A 17,681-nucleotide genomic window follows, 5' to 3' on the forward strand; every position below is an offset into this window, starting at 1 on the left:
AATTACTCCCAATGACACCAATGATAGAGCACAATTCCTCCCAATGAACTCTAACAATGGGGCCAAATGACACCAATGGTGGGGCACAATTCTTCTCACTGGCACCAAGGATGGGGCACAATTCTTCTCACTGGCACCAAGGATGGGGCACAATTTCTCCCAGAGATACCAACAATGGGGCACAATTTCTCAAAATGACACCAACAATGGGGCCAAATGACACTAATGATGGGACTAGAATTCCTCCCAATGACACCAACAATGGGGCACAATTTCTCCCAATCACACCAACAATGGGGCCAGATGACACCAATGATGGTTCACAATTCCTATCACTAACACCAATGATGGTTCACAATTCCTATCACTAACACCAAGGATGGTGCACAATTTCTCCCAATGACACCAATGATGGGGCACAATTCCCCTCACCAACACCAAGGATGGGGCACAATTTCTCAAAATGACACCAACAATAGGGCTAAATGACACTAATGATGGGGCACAATTCCTCCCAATGACGCCAACGATGGGGCACAATTTTCCCCAGTGATACCAACAATGGATCCCAATGACACCAATAAAGGGGAACAATTCTTCCCAATGACACCAACAACGGCGCAAAATTTCTGCCCAATGATGCCAACAATGGGGCCAAATGACACCAATGATAGGGCACAATTCTTCTCACTGGCACCAAGGATGGGCCACAATTTCTCCCAAAGATACCAACAATGGGGCACAATTTCTCAAAATGACACCAGCAATGGGGCCAAATGACACCAATGATGGGACAGAATTCCTCCCACACTAACAATGGGGCACAATTTCTCCCAATCACGCCACCAATGGGGCCAAATAACAGCAATGATGGGGCACAACTCCTCTCACAAACACCAAGGATAGGGTAACATTTCTCTCAATGACACCAACAATAGGGCTAAATGACAGTAATAATGGGGCACAATTCCTCCCAATGACGTCAACAATTTTACCAACAATGGGTCGCAACGACACCAATAAAGGGGAACAATTCAACCCAATGACACCAACAATGGCGCACAATTTCTGCCCAATAATGCCAACAACGGGGGCCAAATGACACCAATGATGGGGAACTATTCCACTCACTGGCACCAAGGATGGGGTACGATTTTTCCCAGTGACAGCAAGAATGGAGGCACAAGAACACCAATGAGGGGGGCACAATTCCTCCCAATGACATCAACGATAGAGCACAATTCCTCCCAATGACTCTATCATTGGTGTTCTTGTGCCTCCATTCTTGCTGTCACTGGGAAAAATCGTACCCCATCCTTGGTGCCAGTGAGTAGAATAGTTCCCCATCATTGGTGTCATTTGGCCCCATTGTTAGAGCACAATTCCTCCCAATGACTCTAACAATGGGGCCAAATGACACCAATGATGGGGCACTATTCCTCTCACTGGCACCAAGGATGGGGTACAATTTTTCCCAGTGACAGCAAGAATGGGAGGCACAAAAACACCAATGAGGGGGCACAATTCCTTCCAACGACATAAATGGGGAAAAATTCCTTGAACACCAAGGGTGGGGTACAATTTCCCCCAGTGATACCAACAATGGGGCCATATTATACCAATTATATTACACCAATACAATGCATACTAGCACATTTGGAAATTCGGATACATTCAAATTTCTGAATAATGAAAAATTTGTCAGAATTTTAATTCGGAAACAAAACGAACCGCACTAGTCTAGTTCTTAGAATGGAAAATATCGAACAAAATTCTACTAGTGTAACCCAGTGTTAGGCGCGTATTATGCGTCTGAATTATTCCGTTCGGTCTAAACTTTTCCCAATAAAGGAAAGAACCTTATAAATGGCCACCATGAGAACTGTGGCCCAGATTCACAGAGAGCATGGCGCACATCACGCCGCCGTACGGCACGCCAACGTAGCGCGGAGAGGCATGCATTGCATTCATCAAGCCAGTGCTCCCAAGGCTGCATCAGCGTGGCGTGGGTTTCGAAGGCGCACGCCGGCGTAGGTGGAAGTGGGCGTGACCCCATGCAAATGATGGGCCGAGCGCCAGACCGGTACGACGGCGTGGCGCAGTGTTTTTTACGCCCGGCGTATCACAAACTGTGCATGCGCCGTGACTTGGACGCATGCACAGCACCCCCCTGCGCCTGCTCACAACCACGCCGGCACAACCGCCTAAGCTACGCCGGATAACCGCGTACGCCGTGAACATAACGTACGCCCAGCCAGGAGCACGTCCAACGCAAAGTACGCCAGCTTGTGTCCCCTGGTGCAGACGACATGTCAGACAATGACATTGATAAGGAGAAGCGAAAGAAGAACTTCTCCGTGCCCGTGGACGCAGTAGTGCTATGACCACGGCTGCCCCTGGCATGTTGGCATACGGATGTGTTGTCCTGCAAGTGTGGTTGCTCTGCTCGTCCGTAACGGTGCTTCTGAAGCTGCTCTCCAGCTGACCTGTGCATGTCTGTTGCTGGGTTGCACCTCATTTATGAGGAATAACTTTACGCCGGACGCACGCACGTTCGTGAATCGCCGTATTTCCCTCATTTGCAGGTTTGAATGGCTAATTCAATGGGAGCAGCACCATGCGCCCAGCCCATATGTGCACCCACCCTACGCCGGCGTGCGCAAGCTACGTCGGCGGGGTGTAACCTATTTTTAGGCGCATGTTGGTTCGTGGGTCAGCCGCACACATACGCAAGCCCGGATTTCCCACAAGGCCACTGAGGCCAGGCCTTGGGGCGGCAGGGCGCCAAGGGGCGGCAGTGGCATGGAGTCCCCCAACGTACAGGAACATACAGTTAAGGGCGGTAAGTTATGGGGGAATCCGCTCGCTCGTTAACAAGTGATTGCGGCGATGTCGCCGAAATCACTTGTAAAATATGTGCTCCCGTCCGTCCTCCCCTCCCCCCCACCCCACATACCTCTCTCTGCTGGCTCTGTTTTCGGGACTCCGTCCCCCCCCGGCCACCGAGTCTGTCTCCTGTGCCTGCTGCCGATGTACACAGTGAGAGGGGAGAGCTGTGCTCTTCCCATCTCAGCTGTGACAGGAGTTCTAGCACAGTGCTAGGACTCCTGTTTTGGAGGTGACAGGGTCAATAAAGAGAACATGTCACCTCCAATTGCAATCACACAGGGAATTGTTTTCTCCTGTGTGATAACTTTTTTGCTAAGTGAACAAAATTGATAAAAAATAAATAAATAATAAGAAATAATAATTAAATTAATAAAATAAAAAAGTAAAAAGAATAAGAAAAATAATTAGCAAAATAATAAGAACATTTATACAAACATTTAAAAAAAGTAAGCGACAAGCTACTAATAATAAAAAAGAAAAATGATAAAAAAGTTAAAAAACAAAACAAAATATATTTTAACTAACCGTGCCGCTCATTCTCCGTTGATTTGGGGGGGGGGTTCGGTTGGCAGGGAGGGGGTGCATTGCGGAACCTGGTCTTGGGGCGGCAGGGAGAGCAAATCCGGCCCTGCACATACGCCGGCGCACATTTGCACTTACGTTGGCGTAAGTGCTTGGTGACTCTGGGCCTCTATTTTTTCGGAGTGTGTAGCCAGGAAGGAGTTAAGATGTGCGGCTTCTGAATATAGCGAGGAGAGATTTGGTGCGGGATCACCATGTTAGGCTTTGTGTATTCTGTCTTGGCCAAGGCCCAGTTGCTGGACTACAAATATAGCCGCGGATCCCGAACGGCGAGATCAGCCGCTCCTTCTTCTTCTCCTTTCTGTCGCCTGGAAGAGCTACTTAGAGCCTGGAATTCCTCCATCTCTGTAAACATCGGCTTTTGGGATGCCGGATTTACAGCTAATAAGGAAACCTGTCAGCAGACGTCAAATTAAAGAGCCGTCACAGCCGGCAAAACTCGATTAAAGGCTTCCCATACCCAATAAACACGTTGAAGGCTGAAAGAGGCAGAAATAATTAAAGAACATATTCCGCCTAAAAATATCAAGAGCACCGCGAGAAATACACAAGGTCGCTTCACACCGCAAGAGTTATTTTATAATGATCTGTTATTCATGTTAAAGCGGACGTCCACCCCAAAAAAAAAAAATAATATAAACACGCTCCTTAATCACTTAAGACCCGGACCAAAATGCAGCTAAAGGACCTGGCCACTTTTTGCAATTCGGCACTGCGTCGCTTTAACTGACATTTGCGCGGTCGTGCGACGTGGCTCCCAAACAAAATTGGCGTCCCTTTTTCCCCACAAATAGAGCTTTCTTTTGGTGGTATTTGATCGCCTCTGCGGTTTTTATTTTTTGCGCTATATAAAAAAATAGAGCGACAATTTAAAAAAAAAAATGCAATATTTTTTACTTCTTGCTATAATAAATATCTCCAAAATATATAAAAAACTTTTTTTCCTTAGTTTAGGCCGATACGCAATAAGCGTTTATTGATTGGTTTGCGCAAAAATTATAGCGTTCACAAAATAGGGGATAGTTTAATGGCATTTTTATTAATCTTTTTTTTTTTACTACCAATGGCGGCGATCAGCTATTTTTTTCGTGACTGCGACATTATGGCGAACACATCGGACACGTTTGACACATTTTTGGGACCATTGTCATTTTCACAGCGAAAAGTGCTATAAAAATGCACTGATCACTGTGAAAACGACTATTGCAGAGAATGGGTTAACCACTAGGGGGCGCTGTAAGGGGTTAAGTATGACCTCATGTGTGTTTCTAACTGTAGGGGGGCGGGGCTGGACGTGTGACGTCATTGATAGTCGTTTCCTATATCAGGGAACAGACGATCACTGCCATTGCCACAGAGAAGAATGGGGAAGGTTTGTTTACACTCACCTCTCCCCGTTCTTCAGCTCCTGTGACCGATCACGGGACACCGGCAGCGATCGGGTCCGCGGGCGCGGTCACGGAGCTTCGGACTGGTTTCGCGAGCGGGCCGCCGGTGGCACATTGGCGACCCACGGCTGGGCTCTTAAAGAGGACTTATATATACATCCATGTGCCCAGCCGTGCCATTCTGCCGACGTATATCGTCGTGCGGCGGTCCTTAAGTGGTTAATGCATTAGGTGCATTAATGGGCGCTCAAATTTACTTGCACGTCTAAGGCCTGATTCACACCTATACAGCTGCATTTTGCGTTTTTCAATACACGTTTTTGATCCATTGAAGTCTACGGAACCAAAAACCAGAAAAAAGTCCCTGGCCCTTTCCATAAAATGCACAGATGTGAACTACATCCATAGGAAACCGTGTTAGACGGACTGTAGTGTGTTTTTGCAAAACTAAAAAACGCACAAAAAAAATGCCTAGGTGTGTTTTCCGAGCAGCTGATTGTAATCCGGCTGATTCATCTACAGAGAGCGGATGTTTCACGGCAGGGAATCAAGCTTACAAAGGGTTAAGACGCAGCCTGGCCAGATTACGGCTGGGTAGGTTTGTGATTGGGTGACTACAGCTGGGGCGGGGCTTCCCGGGGTATTTAGGTCATCATAGGGCTCTTCCTTTGGTGATAGAAGAGTGAGCGCTTCGCCCTCCCTGGTCTTCTCTATGACAATGTGTTGTGTTGTTATGCTGCGTTGGCGTTCCATCGTACCGACCTTTCCATATGAGTTTCTTCTCTGGAGAGTTTTATGTGAACTCCCAACAAAGCCAGAACTCCGAGGAGGAGGATATAGATAACAAAGTTATCCGAATTTTCCACATTTGTAGGGCGTTCACATGGAATTTCCAAAACTTGTACAATAGCGTGTCAATGCAGACAGTGTGTTGGAGGATCCAAGCTTGCTGGATCTGATCAGGGTCACCTACCTGCCCAGCAGATCCCAATAATGTTCTGATGCATTAAAAGGGGATCAGGAAATCTGCGGAATTGTCTCTTTAATTTTTTATTTTTTTTTGCAATTAGAGCCACTTTACTCCACCCCCTTCTCCCCTCACCTTTGGTGTCTGCAGGGCCGCCATCAGGGAGCCCCCCCCCAATCATCTACTTCTATCTAGGAACCGGGGACCCCATGCTTCTCCTGCGGGGGGGGGGGGGGGGCGACATCTGTAGCTGGGAGCCTTGAGACTGGCCTGATAGGGGCACTGCAAATACTTCCCTACCCGTCCCTTCCTCCGGGGAACTGAGCCCAGCAACGTCCCCATCCCCCAGCAACCAGATGGACACTGAGCTGAGGCTGCACAGACTGCCCGGGGAGCAGGAGAAGGACAACCCCGCCGTCTACCCCGGGCTACTGTACCTTCTACCCTCTATACCGGTATGTACTCGGGGGGAACTGGGATCATACACCATCATAGGCCCTACGGTGGGTGAGCAACGGGGGGGGGGGGGGGGCAGGGTTTGTTTGCGCCCCTCTCAAAAAAAAATGGAGCATCAGCCGCCACTGCCCATTAGGTGAACAAAGGGGACCAGGAGGTGGGAGCAGAGGGGGGACTTTTTCTTCATTTTCAGGGTGTAGGTGGATAAAGTTGTGCTGCTTCTCTGCTGCACCCCTGGGGGTAGGTGGGGTGTAGGCATGTTTGGAGGGGGATTAAAATTTCAAAAGCCACACACCGTGGACAAATAGCAAAATACGAATGCTAATAATATTATAATATAATATAACATAAAGAGCAGCTCGTAGTGAGACCCAAAGTCAAGTAGGTGAAATAAGAAATAAATTATATTTCCATATAGCCCCCCTAAGAACACATACCATATATAATAATCGTAATAATAAAGTCCATAAACCACCACCAGACATCTCCACGGCTGGGCTTCTACAAGGGGACGTACCTGTACGTCCATGTGCCCAGCCGTGCCATTCTGCTGACGTATTTAGTCGTGCGGCGGTCCTTAAGCGGTTAAAAGGTAGTCAAATAAGCCTGAATATCACAAAGATGAATCCTCCAATGGAACGGCCCTAAACGGTGGATCAGCCAATGAAATAATGGTTCATAAATCAAAAGAGAGAAGAGAGAACGCCTCATAGTGTAGCGCAGGGGTGCCCAACCTTTTGAAGAGCAAGGGCCACTTAAGCGTCTTGGTACACGGTCGCGGGCCACAATCAGCCAGGCGGGTGGATGGCAGCTGACTCGGCTCTATAGAGCCTTCTCTACTCTCAGCACACCAAACTCGCAGGTAATAGAAGTCTATGGCTCAGTGCAGGTAACCCACAGGTGCACTTCTCTGCACCTGTGGATCCGTTTGAAAGCAGCCCAGTAACCCCTGCAGAACAGATATGCCCATAAATACACTGTGATATTAGTAGTAAACTTACCTTTAATAACAGTATTCTATTCTATTTTATTCCATCCCAAAGCAGGAGGTCGCGGGCCACATCAGAGGGCTCCGCGGGCCACATGTGACCCCCGGGCCACTGGTTGGGCACCCCTGGTGTAGCGTGTAACTATTTATTTTCCATAAAAAACGGATACACTAAAAAAAAAAAAAAAAAAAAACAACAGCCCAAAGACACAGGCAGGCACGCCAATGTTCGACCTGCGTTCCAAAAGAGAAAGCAGAAGTGACGTGTCACACACCAACGATCCAGTGCGTTTCGTCTGCAACGTCTGACGTCATCAGGGGGTCATGTTTGGAGGGGGCCTCGTCAGGAGGACTGTATGGGGCCCCATGATTTGTAACAGCGGCCCTACATAGGGTGGTCTGCATGCAAATACACCCTGCCTAGGAATACCCTCTCCTCCAGACCGATATCCACCCATGAGAAGAGGGGGAAGTGTTCTGTATCACAGAATTCTACTGCATGTGTATTTTACAATTTTGCTCAGACATTCCCCTTTTCTTCCCCGCAGGTGTACAATCCTGGTATAACGTGGATGAATACATATAAAACTCACCGCTCGCCTATACTGCACAGCGCACATTACAAGCCACATAACCATAGAGTTTTATAGAACATTCTTTAAACATTGTGAAAGTGACAGGCCGCTGATGAAAGGTGGATGTACTGGAGGGGGGTATATTGTATTTATACATGGCTGGGTCTGGACTCCGTCACACTGACAGCTTACACAGCCTGCTAATAGCTCTAACACAAACACAAGTGCTCCTAATAAGGGGCTTATAAAATAATGACTAGACGGGCTGCATGGAGTTTATATTTGGAATACTTTAACAAGGAACAATGATGATGTGCAAAGCGCAGTGACAGATAGAAAAAAGGGGGAAAAATAAAGATCCACGGCTTAAAGCATAAAACTGAAATATACCGTGTATTCCAGTGGCGGCCGCTCCATTAGGGGAGCAGCAGTGCGCCCAAACCCTAATCTACATGGGTGCCGGACACATGGGCCCGGATTCACAAAGCACTTGCGCCGACGTATCTCAAGATACGCCGTCGTAAGTACAAATGTTTGCCGTCGTATCTATGCGCCGACCCACAAACTAAGATACGCCTAAGAATAGGCTTCATCCGACCAACGTAACTTGCCTACGCCGGCGTATCGTGGGCGCATATTTACGCTGGATGCATGTGGCGCTCCCATTGATTTTCTATTCAAATATGCAAATGAGGGAGATACGCCGATTCACGATCGTACTTGCGCCCGGCGCAGGCTACGACTGGTGCGCGTAAGTTGTACGTACGGCGTAAAGTTATGCCCCATAAAGGAGGTGTAACTCAGCAGCATCAATGCAAAGGGCTGCACCAGGGAACACAAGCCGGCGTATTTTACGTTGTATGTGAATAGGGCTGGGCGTAGGTTACGTTCACGCCGTAGGCAGTGATCCGACATATCCTAGGCAGTTGTTCCGACGTGATTGTGAGCATGCGCACTGAGATGCGCCCACGGGACGGCTCATGCGCAGTTGGCAATACGTATCCGTCTGGCACTCGGCCCATCATTTGCATGGGGTCACGCCTCATTAGCATGGCTCACGCCCACTTCCACTTACGCCTGAGAAACCCAGCACAGATTTGGGAGCAAGTGCTTTGTGAATTCAGTGCTTGCCTCTCTGCGCTGCGTCGGCGTAGCGTAACGAAGATACGCTACAGCGGCATAAATATGCGCCGATGTCTGTGAATCCGGGCCATGGATTTCAATTTTTTTTTTCTTTTTTAAGCACATGACTAAATCCTGAGGTTCTAATTGGCTTCAAAAAAGGGTGGGCTCGGGGCGCAGAGCACTGCACCCTGAGCCCACCCAGTTGTGTAACATTAGCGAAAAAAATAAATAAACACTAATATCTTCCTGCTTCTCCTCCTGGCCAATCAGGAAGCGGGTCCTGAGTCCTCTAAGACTCCCTGGCCAATCAGGTCTCAGGACTCACTTCCTGTTTGGCCAGGAGGAGAAGCAACGTCTGTCGGGCAGGAGGAGAGTGAGGGGTGGTGACTGTGCGAGTTTGTTTGCCGCCCCCCACAAAATATTGAGCAGCAGCCGCCACTGATGCCGAGATTTCCACTAAGAGAGCCCAGTACTATCTCTTCCCTGCTGACTCCTCCTGCAGTGTAAAAATGAGGACTAGCACAGGGAGGGGAGTGTAGTCTTCCTCTGATTCATTCAGCTGTGTCTTTGTAGAAGATTATACTGACATTCAGGTCTATTTATAACACAAGCAATGACGGCGATTTATAGCATAGTAAGAAGTCAGCAGGCGAATTAGATGACTCTTGCCCTCCACTTACAGGGGAAAACATGAAAGAATCACAACTAAAAAAAAAAAGAAATACTTTTGGACGGAGTAACCCTCTAAATGCTTCCGTTATATAAAGCAAGTTTACAGAGATTGTACAGACTTACCCCGAGTCTCCATCTGGGTTCTAGAGAGAAGAGAAAAAAAATCACTTTAGAAAGGAAATTATTGTCTGATAATCTGGAAATTAAAGTGCACCTGTCACGCATACACAGCGTAGGCAGCCAATCTGAGAAGAAGAACTTGTTTTTTAATTATAATATTTTCTATTATTTATATATTTTCTTTTCATTATATATATATATATACACACACACACTTTTTTTTTCCTCAGATTTTTTTTTTTTCTTGTTTTGTTTTAACCACTTCCATACAGGGCACTTACGCACCTTCTCGCTCAAGCCAATTTTCAGCTTTCAGCACTGTCGCACTTTGAATGGCAATTGCGCGGTCATGCTACACTGTACCCAAACAAAATTGGCGTCCTTTTTTCCCCACAAATAGAGCTTTTTTTTGGTGGTATTTGATCACCTCTGCGGTTTTTTTTTTTTGCACAACAACTAAAAAAAGACTAAAAATTTTGAAAAAAAATAAAGTTTTTATTTTTTTCTGTTAATTTTTTTGTAAATAAGTAAGTTTTCTCTTTCAATTACGGGCACTGATATGGTGGCACTGATGGGCACCGATAAGGTAGTACTGATGGGCACCGATGAGGTGGCACTGATAGGCGGCACTGGTATGCGGCACTGATGGGCACTCATAGGCAGCACTGATGGGCACTCATAGGCGGCACATATGGGCACTCATAGGCGGCACATATGGGCACTCATGGGCGGCACATATGGGCACTCATGGGCGGCACTTATGGGTGGCACTGATGGGTACTTATGGGTGGCACTGATGGGTACTTATGGGTGGCACTGATGGGTACTTATGGGTGGCACTGATGGGTACTTATGGGTGGCACTGATGGGTACTTATGGGTGGCACTGATGGGCACTGATAGGTGGGCACTGGGCACGGATTGGCACTGTGGGTGGAACTGATGGACACTGTGGGGTGGCACTGATGGACACTGAGGGGTGGCACTGATGGATCCATGTTGCCAATCAGTGCCCATTTGTGGGCACTGATTGGCATCTTTATTTTTTTTCTGTCTTTTTTTTATTTATATTTGTTTTCCTATTTTTTTTTTTTTATTCCCTGGTGGTCCAGTGTGGCGATCCGAGGGGGGGGCTGCGCTGATAAACAATCAGCGCAAACTCCCCCTGTCAGGAGAGCCACCGATCGGCGAGTGGAGAAGAGCCATCAACGGCTCTTCCTGTTTACATCGTGATCAGCCGTGATTGGACACGGTTGATCACGTGGTAAAGAGTCTCCGTGAGAGACACTTTACCTAGATCGGTGTTGCGGGGTATCAGACTGACACCCCGCAACAACGATCGCCGCGATGCGCGCCCCCGGCGGTGCGCAGCGGCTCAATATCCTGAGGACGTCATATGACGTCCAGTCAGGATTAGGCAACCACTTTGCCGCCGTCAATCTGTCATTGGCAAATTGTGAATCGGTACTGCTTGGACCTTGAAGAAGGGGAAAAACCCCGAAAGCTTGTCCTGAAAAATTGTTTGTTAGTGCATAAAAAAAAAAAAAGTATCACGGACAGTACTCAATTTTCTCTGTCACAATTGCTTTAACACGGCTACAATCACGTCAAGTATATATATATATATATATATATATATATATATATATATATATATATATATATATATATATATATATATATATATATATATATATATATATATATATATATATATATATATATATATATATTATTAAAAAAATATTTATTTTTAGAAACAGCAGCCGAGTCATTCATTAGTAACATTGGATATTACTAGTGAAATTATTTTAAATTTTAATGTTGGCCCTCATACACAAATCCTTGATGAGCTGATTAAAGTAAGGCACCCCCAACCACCAACATTCTTCCCCCACCCCTCCCCCTTCTTCATAGTACTGCCTATAATATGGCTGATTCCATTGTGTAGGAATGACAGGTGCACTTTAAAGAAAGCAGAACATGGAAAAAAAGAATACAGAATAGAGCATAAGAACAGAAATCACCAAACAGATTACTTTTCAGGGCAATCATTCAGGGAGTTCCTGGAAAATGAAAAAAACAAGACACTTGCCCATAGCCTAACACCCTTTCATGCCTAAGCCTTTTCCTGACATTTGTTGCTTACAAGTTAAAAATCTGTATTTTTTGCTCAAAACCCCAAACATTCTGGGCTAGATTCACGTAGCTGCGCCCATTCGTACGGCGGCGCAGCGTATCATATTTACGCTACGCCGCCGCAACTTACAGGAGCAAGTGCAGTATTCACAAAGCACACATTTGCTCCGTAAGTTGCGGCGGCGTAGCGTAAATGGGGCCGGCGTAAGCCCGCGTAATTCAAATGTGGAAGGGAGGCGTGTTTTATGCTAATGTGTGATGACCTGACGTGATTGAAGTGTTTTACGAATGGCGCATGCGCCGTCTGTGTACATATCCCAGTGTGCATTACTCCCAAGTACGCCGCAACGACGTATTGGTTTCGACGTGAACGTAAATTACGTCCAGCCCCATTCGCGAACGACTTACGCAAAACGACGTAAAAAAAAAATTCAAATTTCGAAACGGGAATGACGTCAATACTTAACATTGGCTGCGCCACCTAATAGCAGGAGCAACGTTACGCCGAAAACGCCTTACGCGAACGACGTAAAAAACTACTGCCGGGCGCACGTACGTTTGTGAATTGACGTAACTAGGTAATTTGCATACTCTACGCCGAAAACAATGGAAGCGTGAGAATGCACACAATTATACGCCGCTGCATTCAAGTTACGTCGGAGGAAGAAGCCTATTTTTTGGACGTATCTGCGTTGGAGAATCGGCGTAACGATACGCCGACTCAGATTTGAAATTACGGCGGTGCATCTGGAGATACGTCACCGTAAATGATTGCTGAATCTAGCCCTCTATATATATATAATTTAGCAGATACCCTAGAGAATAAAATGGCGGTCGTTTCAATATTTTATGTGACACTGTATTTGCGCAGCCGTCTTTCAAAAGCAATTTGTTTGGAAAAAAAAAAACTTTCATGAATTAAATAAAAAACAAACAAAAACATTTCAGGTGGACTGAAACCCAGACACCTGATTCAAAACTTGGAATGTCCGGGTGAATCCTGGACAGGTGGCAACCCTAGGCGAGGGCCATATGAAATGGCTTGGTGGGAAAGATTCGGCCCTTGTGTTTGATACATGTGCTATAGAGCAGTGGTTATCAACTCCTGTCCTCAGGGCCCACTAACAGGCCAGGTTTGCAAGATAACTGAAATACATCACAGGTAATATCATCATTTGCTGCTCAGTGATTGCAGTATTCTAGTCTGCATCTCCCCAAGGTAATACATAAAATCTGGCCTGTTAGGACAGGGTTGTTGACCACTGCTATAGAGGGATTTACTTTTGTTCATATATTTAATGTCTGACGCTTACAACCACTTTAAGCCAGGGGTCGACAAACCCCGGGCGCAGGTCGCAATTGGGACTAGAATTACCGACCTGGAGCGGCACAGCTGGGGTATCCTGTGTCTCCGTGCGCCCCCACCTCCCCTGCCGCGTGATCGCGTCGGGCCGCACCAGCCGGTAATTGAGGCCGCAGATTTGCGCCTTCTGTAGGCCTATGCTTCCTTCTCTAATCTGGCGCCATCTTGTGGTGGCCGTTGGTATGACAAGACAACCTGCAATGCTAATGGAGCTTCCCCTGTCTGTTTTCACCATCTCCTTCCCTCCAATTAGAACCCCCAAACTATATATTCTAATTGGAGGGAAGGAGATGGTGAAAACAGACAGGGGAAGCTCCATTAGCATTGCAGGTTGTCTTGTCATATATTGTCTTGTTATATATATGTATATATGTATATATATATATATATATATATATATATATATATTTTTTTTTTTTTTTTATTCTAACACCCTAGAGAATAGAATGGCGGTCGTTGCAATACTTTCTGTCACACCGTATTTGCGCAGCGGTCTTACAAGCGCACTTTTTTGGGCAAAAAATACACTGGTGTAGATTCAGGTAGGGTCGCGCAATGATACGGCGGCGCAGCGTATCGTATTTACGCTACGCCGCCGTAACTCACAGGAGCAAGTGCAGTATTCACAAAGCACTTGCTCCGTAAGTTGCGGCGGCGTAGCGTAAATGGGGCCGGCGTAAGCGCGTGTAATTCAAATGTGGAAGGGGGGGGGCGGGTTTATGTAAATATATGATGACCTGACGTGATTGACGTTTTGTACGCATGCGCCGTCCGTGTACATATCCCAGTGTGCATTGCTCCCAAGTACGGCGCAACGACGTATTGGTTTCGACGTGAACGTAAATTACGTCCAGCCCTATTCGCGAACGACTTACGCAAACGACGTAAAAAATTAAAATTTCGAAGCGGGAACGACGTCCATACTTAACATTGGCTGCGCCTCCTAATAGCAGGAACAACCTTACGCCGAAAAAGCCCAACGTAAACGACGTAAATAAATTGCGCCGGACGTACGTACGTTTGTGAATCGGCGTATCAAGGTAATTAGCATATTATACGCCAACAACAACGGAAGCGCCCCTAGCGGCCAACGTTATATTGCACACAATTCCGCAATCAAGTTACATCGGTGGAGGAAGCCTATTTTTTAAGCGTATCTGCCTTTGAGAATCGGCGTAACGATACGCGGGCGCGGATTTTAAATTACGGCAGCATATCTGGAGATACGCCGCCGTAAAAGGTATGTGAATCTACCCCACTTTTTTTAATTAAAAAATAAAACAGTAAAGTTAGCCCAATTTTTGTTAATCGAAATTTGTCAATTAATCGATTTAAAAAAAAATCTATTAATCGAACACAAAAATTTGAATCAGTAACAGCCCTAAGATAATGTAATGTGGCCCGTTTTGGAGTAAGCAGAGTCCTTCTTTAGCACGATTCAGACAGTCAGGCTATGGGCTCGTGTCGGAGGCAGTGTTGCGTCTGTCACCCCGCCGTCAGTCACCAGCATGCAGGAAGACACACAGAGACACGGCCGTACATCCCCGAGAGTCCCAAGAGAGCGGGGTGCACAGATTACCTCCGGTTTCTCCATTACCAGTTGATCAAAGCTGTTGAGCTGCCGTGTGATCTCCGCCATTTCCGTCATTAATTTGCCCATGTGGACGTTGAGCTCGGCGAGGACTTCGGTCACATGGGCCGAGGCCACGGCCTCCTGGAGGTCCACGAAGTGCAGGGCCCTCTTCTCCTCCTCGTTTACCAGCTGCTTCATGTGGTCAAACTCCTTCTGGATGAAGGTCTTTAGGTTGCTGCGTGATATCTAGAAGACGTGAGAAGAACGACAGCTATAAACACACCGTATTATTATTATACAAGATTTATATAGCGCCAACAGTTTGCACAGCGCTTTGCACTACAGTTACATTACAATTCAATACAAAGTGGGCTTAAAGCAGAACTTCACTCTCTCAATCAACATTAATTTTTTTTTTTTTTTTTTGTGAAAGCTTTATTAATTTACAGCATTTTTTCACACCTGCCGAAAACTTTTGCACAATACTGTATATTTTATTTATTTTTTCCTTCTTTTACAATTTTTTTTATACATACAGGGCCAGATTTAGATACATTTACGTTGCTCCACGGCAGCGTAACGTATCCCATTTACGTTACACCGCCGCAGGTTTACAGCGCAAGTGCCTGATTTACAAAGCTCTTACCTGTAAACTTGCGGCGCTGTAACGTAAATCCGCTCGGCGCAAGCCCGCCTAATTCAAATGGGGCGGGCACCATTTAAATTAGGCGCGTTCCCGACGTGCATTGCGCTAAATGACGTCTCACGGACGTCATTTGTTTAGACGTTAATGTAAATGGCGTCCAGCGCCATTCACGGACGACTTACGCAAACGACGTGATGTTTTAAATTTCGACGCGGGAACGACGGCCATACTTAACATTGCTTAGAACACCTAGGAGGTAGCCCTAATTTTACGACGCGTATCTCGACGGAAAATCCTAAGATCCGACAGTGTAAGTCAATTACACCTGTCGGATCTTAGGGCTATCTATGCGTAACTGATTCTATGAATCAGCCGCATAGTTAGGACGGATGGATCACAGAGATACGATGGCGTATCTCTTTTGTGAATCTGGCCCACTGTCACCAGAGCAGAACATTAATTCTTTTTAATCATGCCGCTATCATTAGTAAATAGATAGGAAAGTACAGTAAAACCTTGGTTTGCGAGCATAATTCCTTCCAGAAACATGCTTGTAATCCAAAGCACTTGTATAGCAAAGCATTTTTTTTTTACAGGGTATAAAAAGAGAAGAGAGGCGCCTCTAATGTAGCAATAAGTTGCTAAATGTTGCACCTTCATTCAGGGCTGGTGCAAGGATTTTTGACACCCTAGGCCAGTGATGGCGAACCTTGGCACCCCGGATGTTTTCGAACTACATTTCCCATGATGCTCATGCACTGCCTTCATTAAATGTAACCATATTGCTACACTTAGAGGCTCCTCTCTTCTTTTTTAATACTCAGTTGTGACATGACGCTACTCTTATATCAAGACATTGCTTGTATATCAAGGCAAACTTTATTAAAACATTTTGCTTGTCTTGCAAAACGCTCTCAAACCAAGTTACTCTCCAATCAAGGTTTTACTGTATATCATATTTATTATAAACTTTTTTTTTACATGTCTTCAGTTACTTCCTGGTTTCTTGCCTAGACAAATGATGTCATATATCCCAAGAGTCTTCAGGATGGGGAGGAGGAATTTTCTCAGCTAAGCACACCCTCTCCTGCATGCATGCCTGAGCTAAGGGCAGATGGATTCCAATAAGTAAATGCTACATTAATGATTTTCCCTTACACAAGAATGCTCAGGAATGCTAGGGGATTTATTTTTTTTTTTAAAGTGATTTCTCAACAAAATAAAGCATGGAGACATGGATGGAGGCGAAAGTTTGCATTAAATATAAAAAATAATTAAAATGGTGTTTTTGGTTTGTGGTGCTCAGATGCACTGAAAGTGGTCCTGATCATAGGAGCTCACAATCTAACTGTAAGACGTCAAACAATGTGAGTCTGGGGACATCAACCTCTGTAAACACAGGCAACAATTGGATGGTTCCCCATACCAAGCAGTCAGGGGTTACATTAAACCTTTCTGGGGAGGAATTATGGGAGGAAGTACTTATTTATAATATACGGTCATATCAAATGTATTACACACCCCTGCGCCTGTTCAAAATGGGGAAAAGAGACACCCCTCTGTGTCAATAGTGTTTATTGACTGAGATCCTTTTCACATATGGTGTGGGCAGTGGGGGCTGGTGCTAAAAAATTTAGGGGGGCGTCAAACAAACCCACCCCAGGTCCCCGCACTCAGCCCCTCCAAAGGTCACCCCGGCACTCAGCCCCTCCAAAGGTCACCCCCGGCACTCAGCCCCTCCAAAGGTCACCGCCGGCACTCAGCCCCTCCAAAGGTCACCCCCGGCACTCAGCCCCTCCAAAGGTCACCCCCGGCACTCAGCCCCTCCAAAGGTCACCCCCGGCACTCAGCCCCTCCAAAGGTCACCCCCGGCACTCAGCCCCTCCAAAGGTCACCCCCGGCACTCAGCCCCTCCAAAGGTCACCCCCGGCACTCAGCCCCTCCAAAGGTCACCCCCGGCACTCAGCCCCTCCAAAGGTCACCCCCTGCACTCAGCCCCTCCAAAGGTCACCCCCGGCACTCAGCCCCTCCAAAGGTCACCCCCGGCACTCAGCCCCTCCAAAGGTCACCCCCGGAACTCAGCCCCTCCAAAGGTCACCCCCGGAACTCAGCCCCTCCAAAGGTCACCCCCGGAACTCAGCCCCTCCAAAGGTCACCCCCGGAACTCAGCCCCCCCACGGTCCCCTCCCGGCACTTAGT

General features: G+C 46.6%; 1 protein-coding gene across 3 annotated transcripts in view; it reads right to left on the reverse strand.

Moving 5' to 3' along the window:
- The window catches only part of TRIM44 (tripartite motif containing 44), a 100,905-nt gene that overhangs the window by 52,174 nt on the left and 31,050 nt on the right, over window positions 1–17,681 (reverse strand). For 2 of the 3 annotated variants that reach the window (XM_040328079.1, XM_040328081.1), the window contains exons 4-5: window positions 14,843–15,082; window positions 9,766–9,785 (exon numbers count right to left, since the gene is read on the reverse strand). In XM_040328079.1, coding sequence (XP_040184013.1) covers window positions 9,766–9,785; window positions 14,843–15,082 — 260 coding nt within the window. The remainder of the gene's footprint in view (window positions 1–9,765; window positions 9,786–14,842; window positions 15,083–17,681) is intronic. The other variant, XM_040328080.1, reaches the window with a different exon arrangement.

This window comes from Rana temporaria, chromosome 11 (assembly GCF_905171775.1).
Source record: "Rana temporaria chromosome 11, aRanTem1.1, whole genome shotgun sequence".
Classification (NCBI taxonomy): Eukaryota; Metazoa; Chordata; class Amphibia; order Anura; family Ranidae; genus Rana; species Rana temporaria.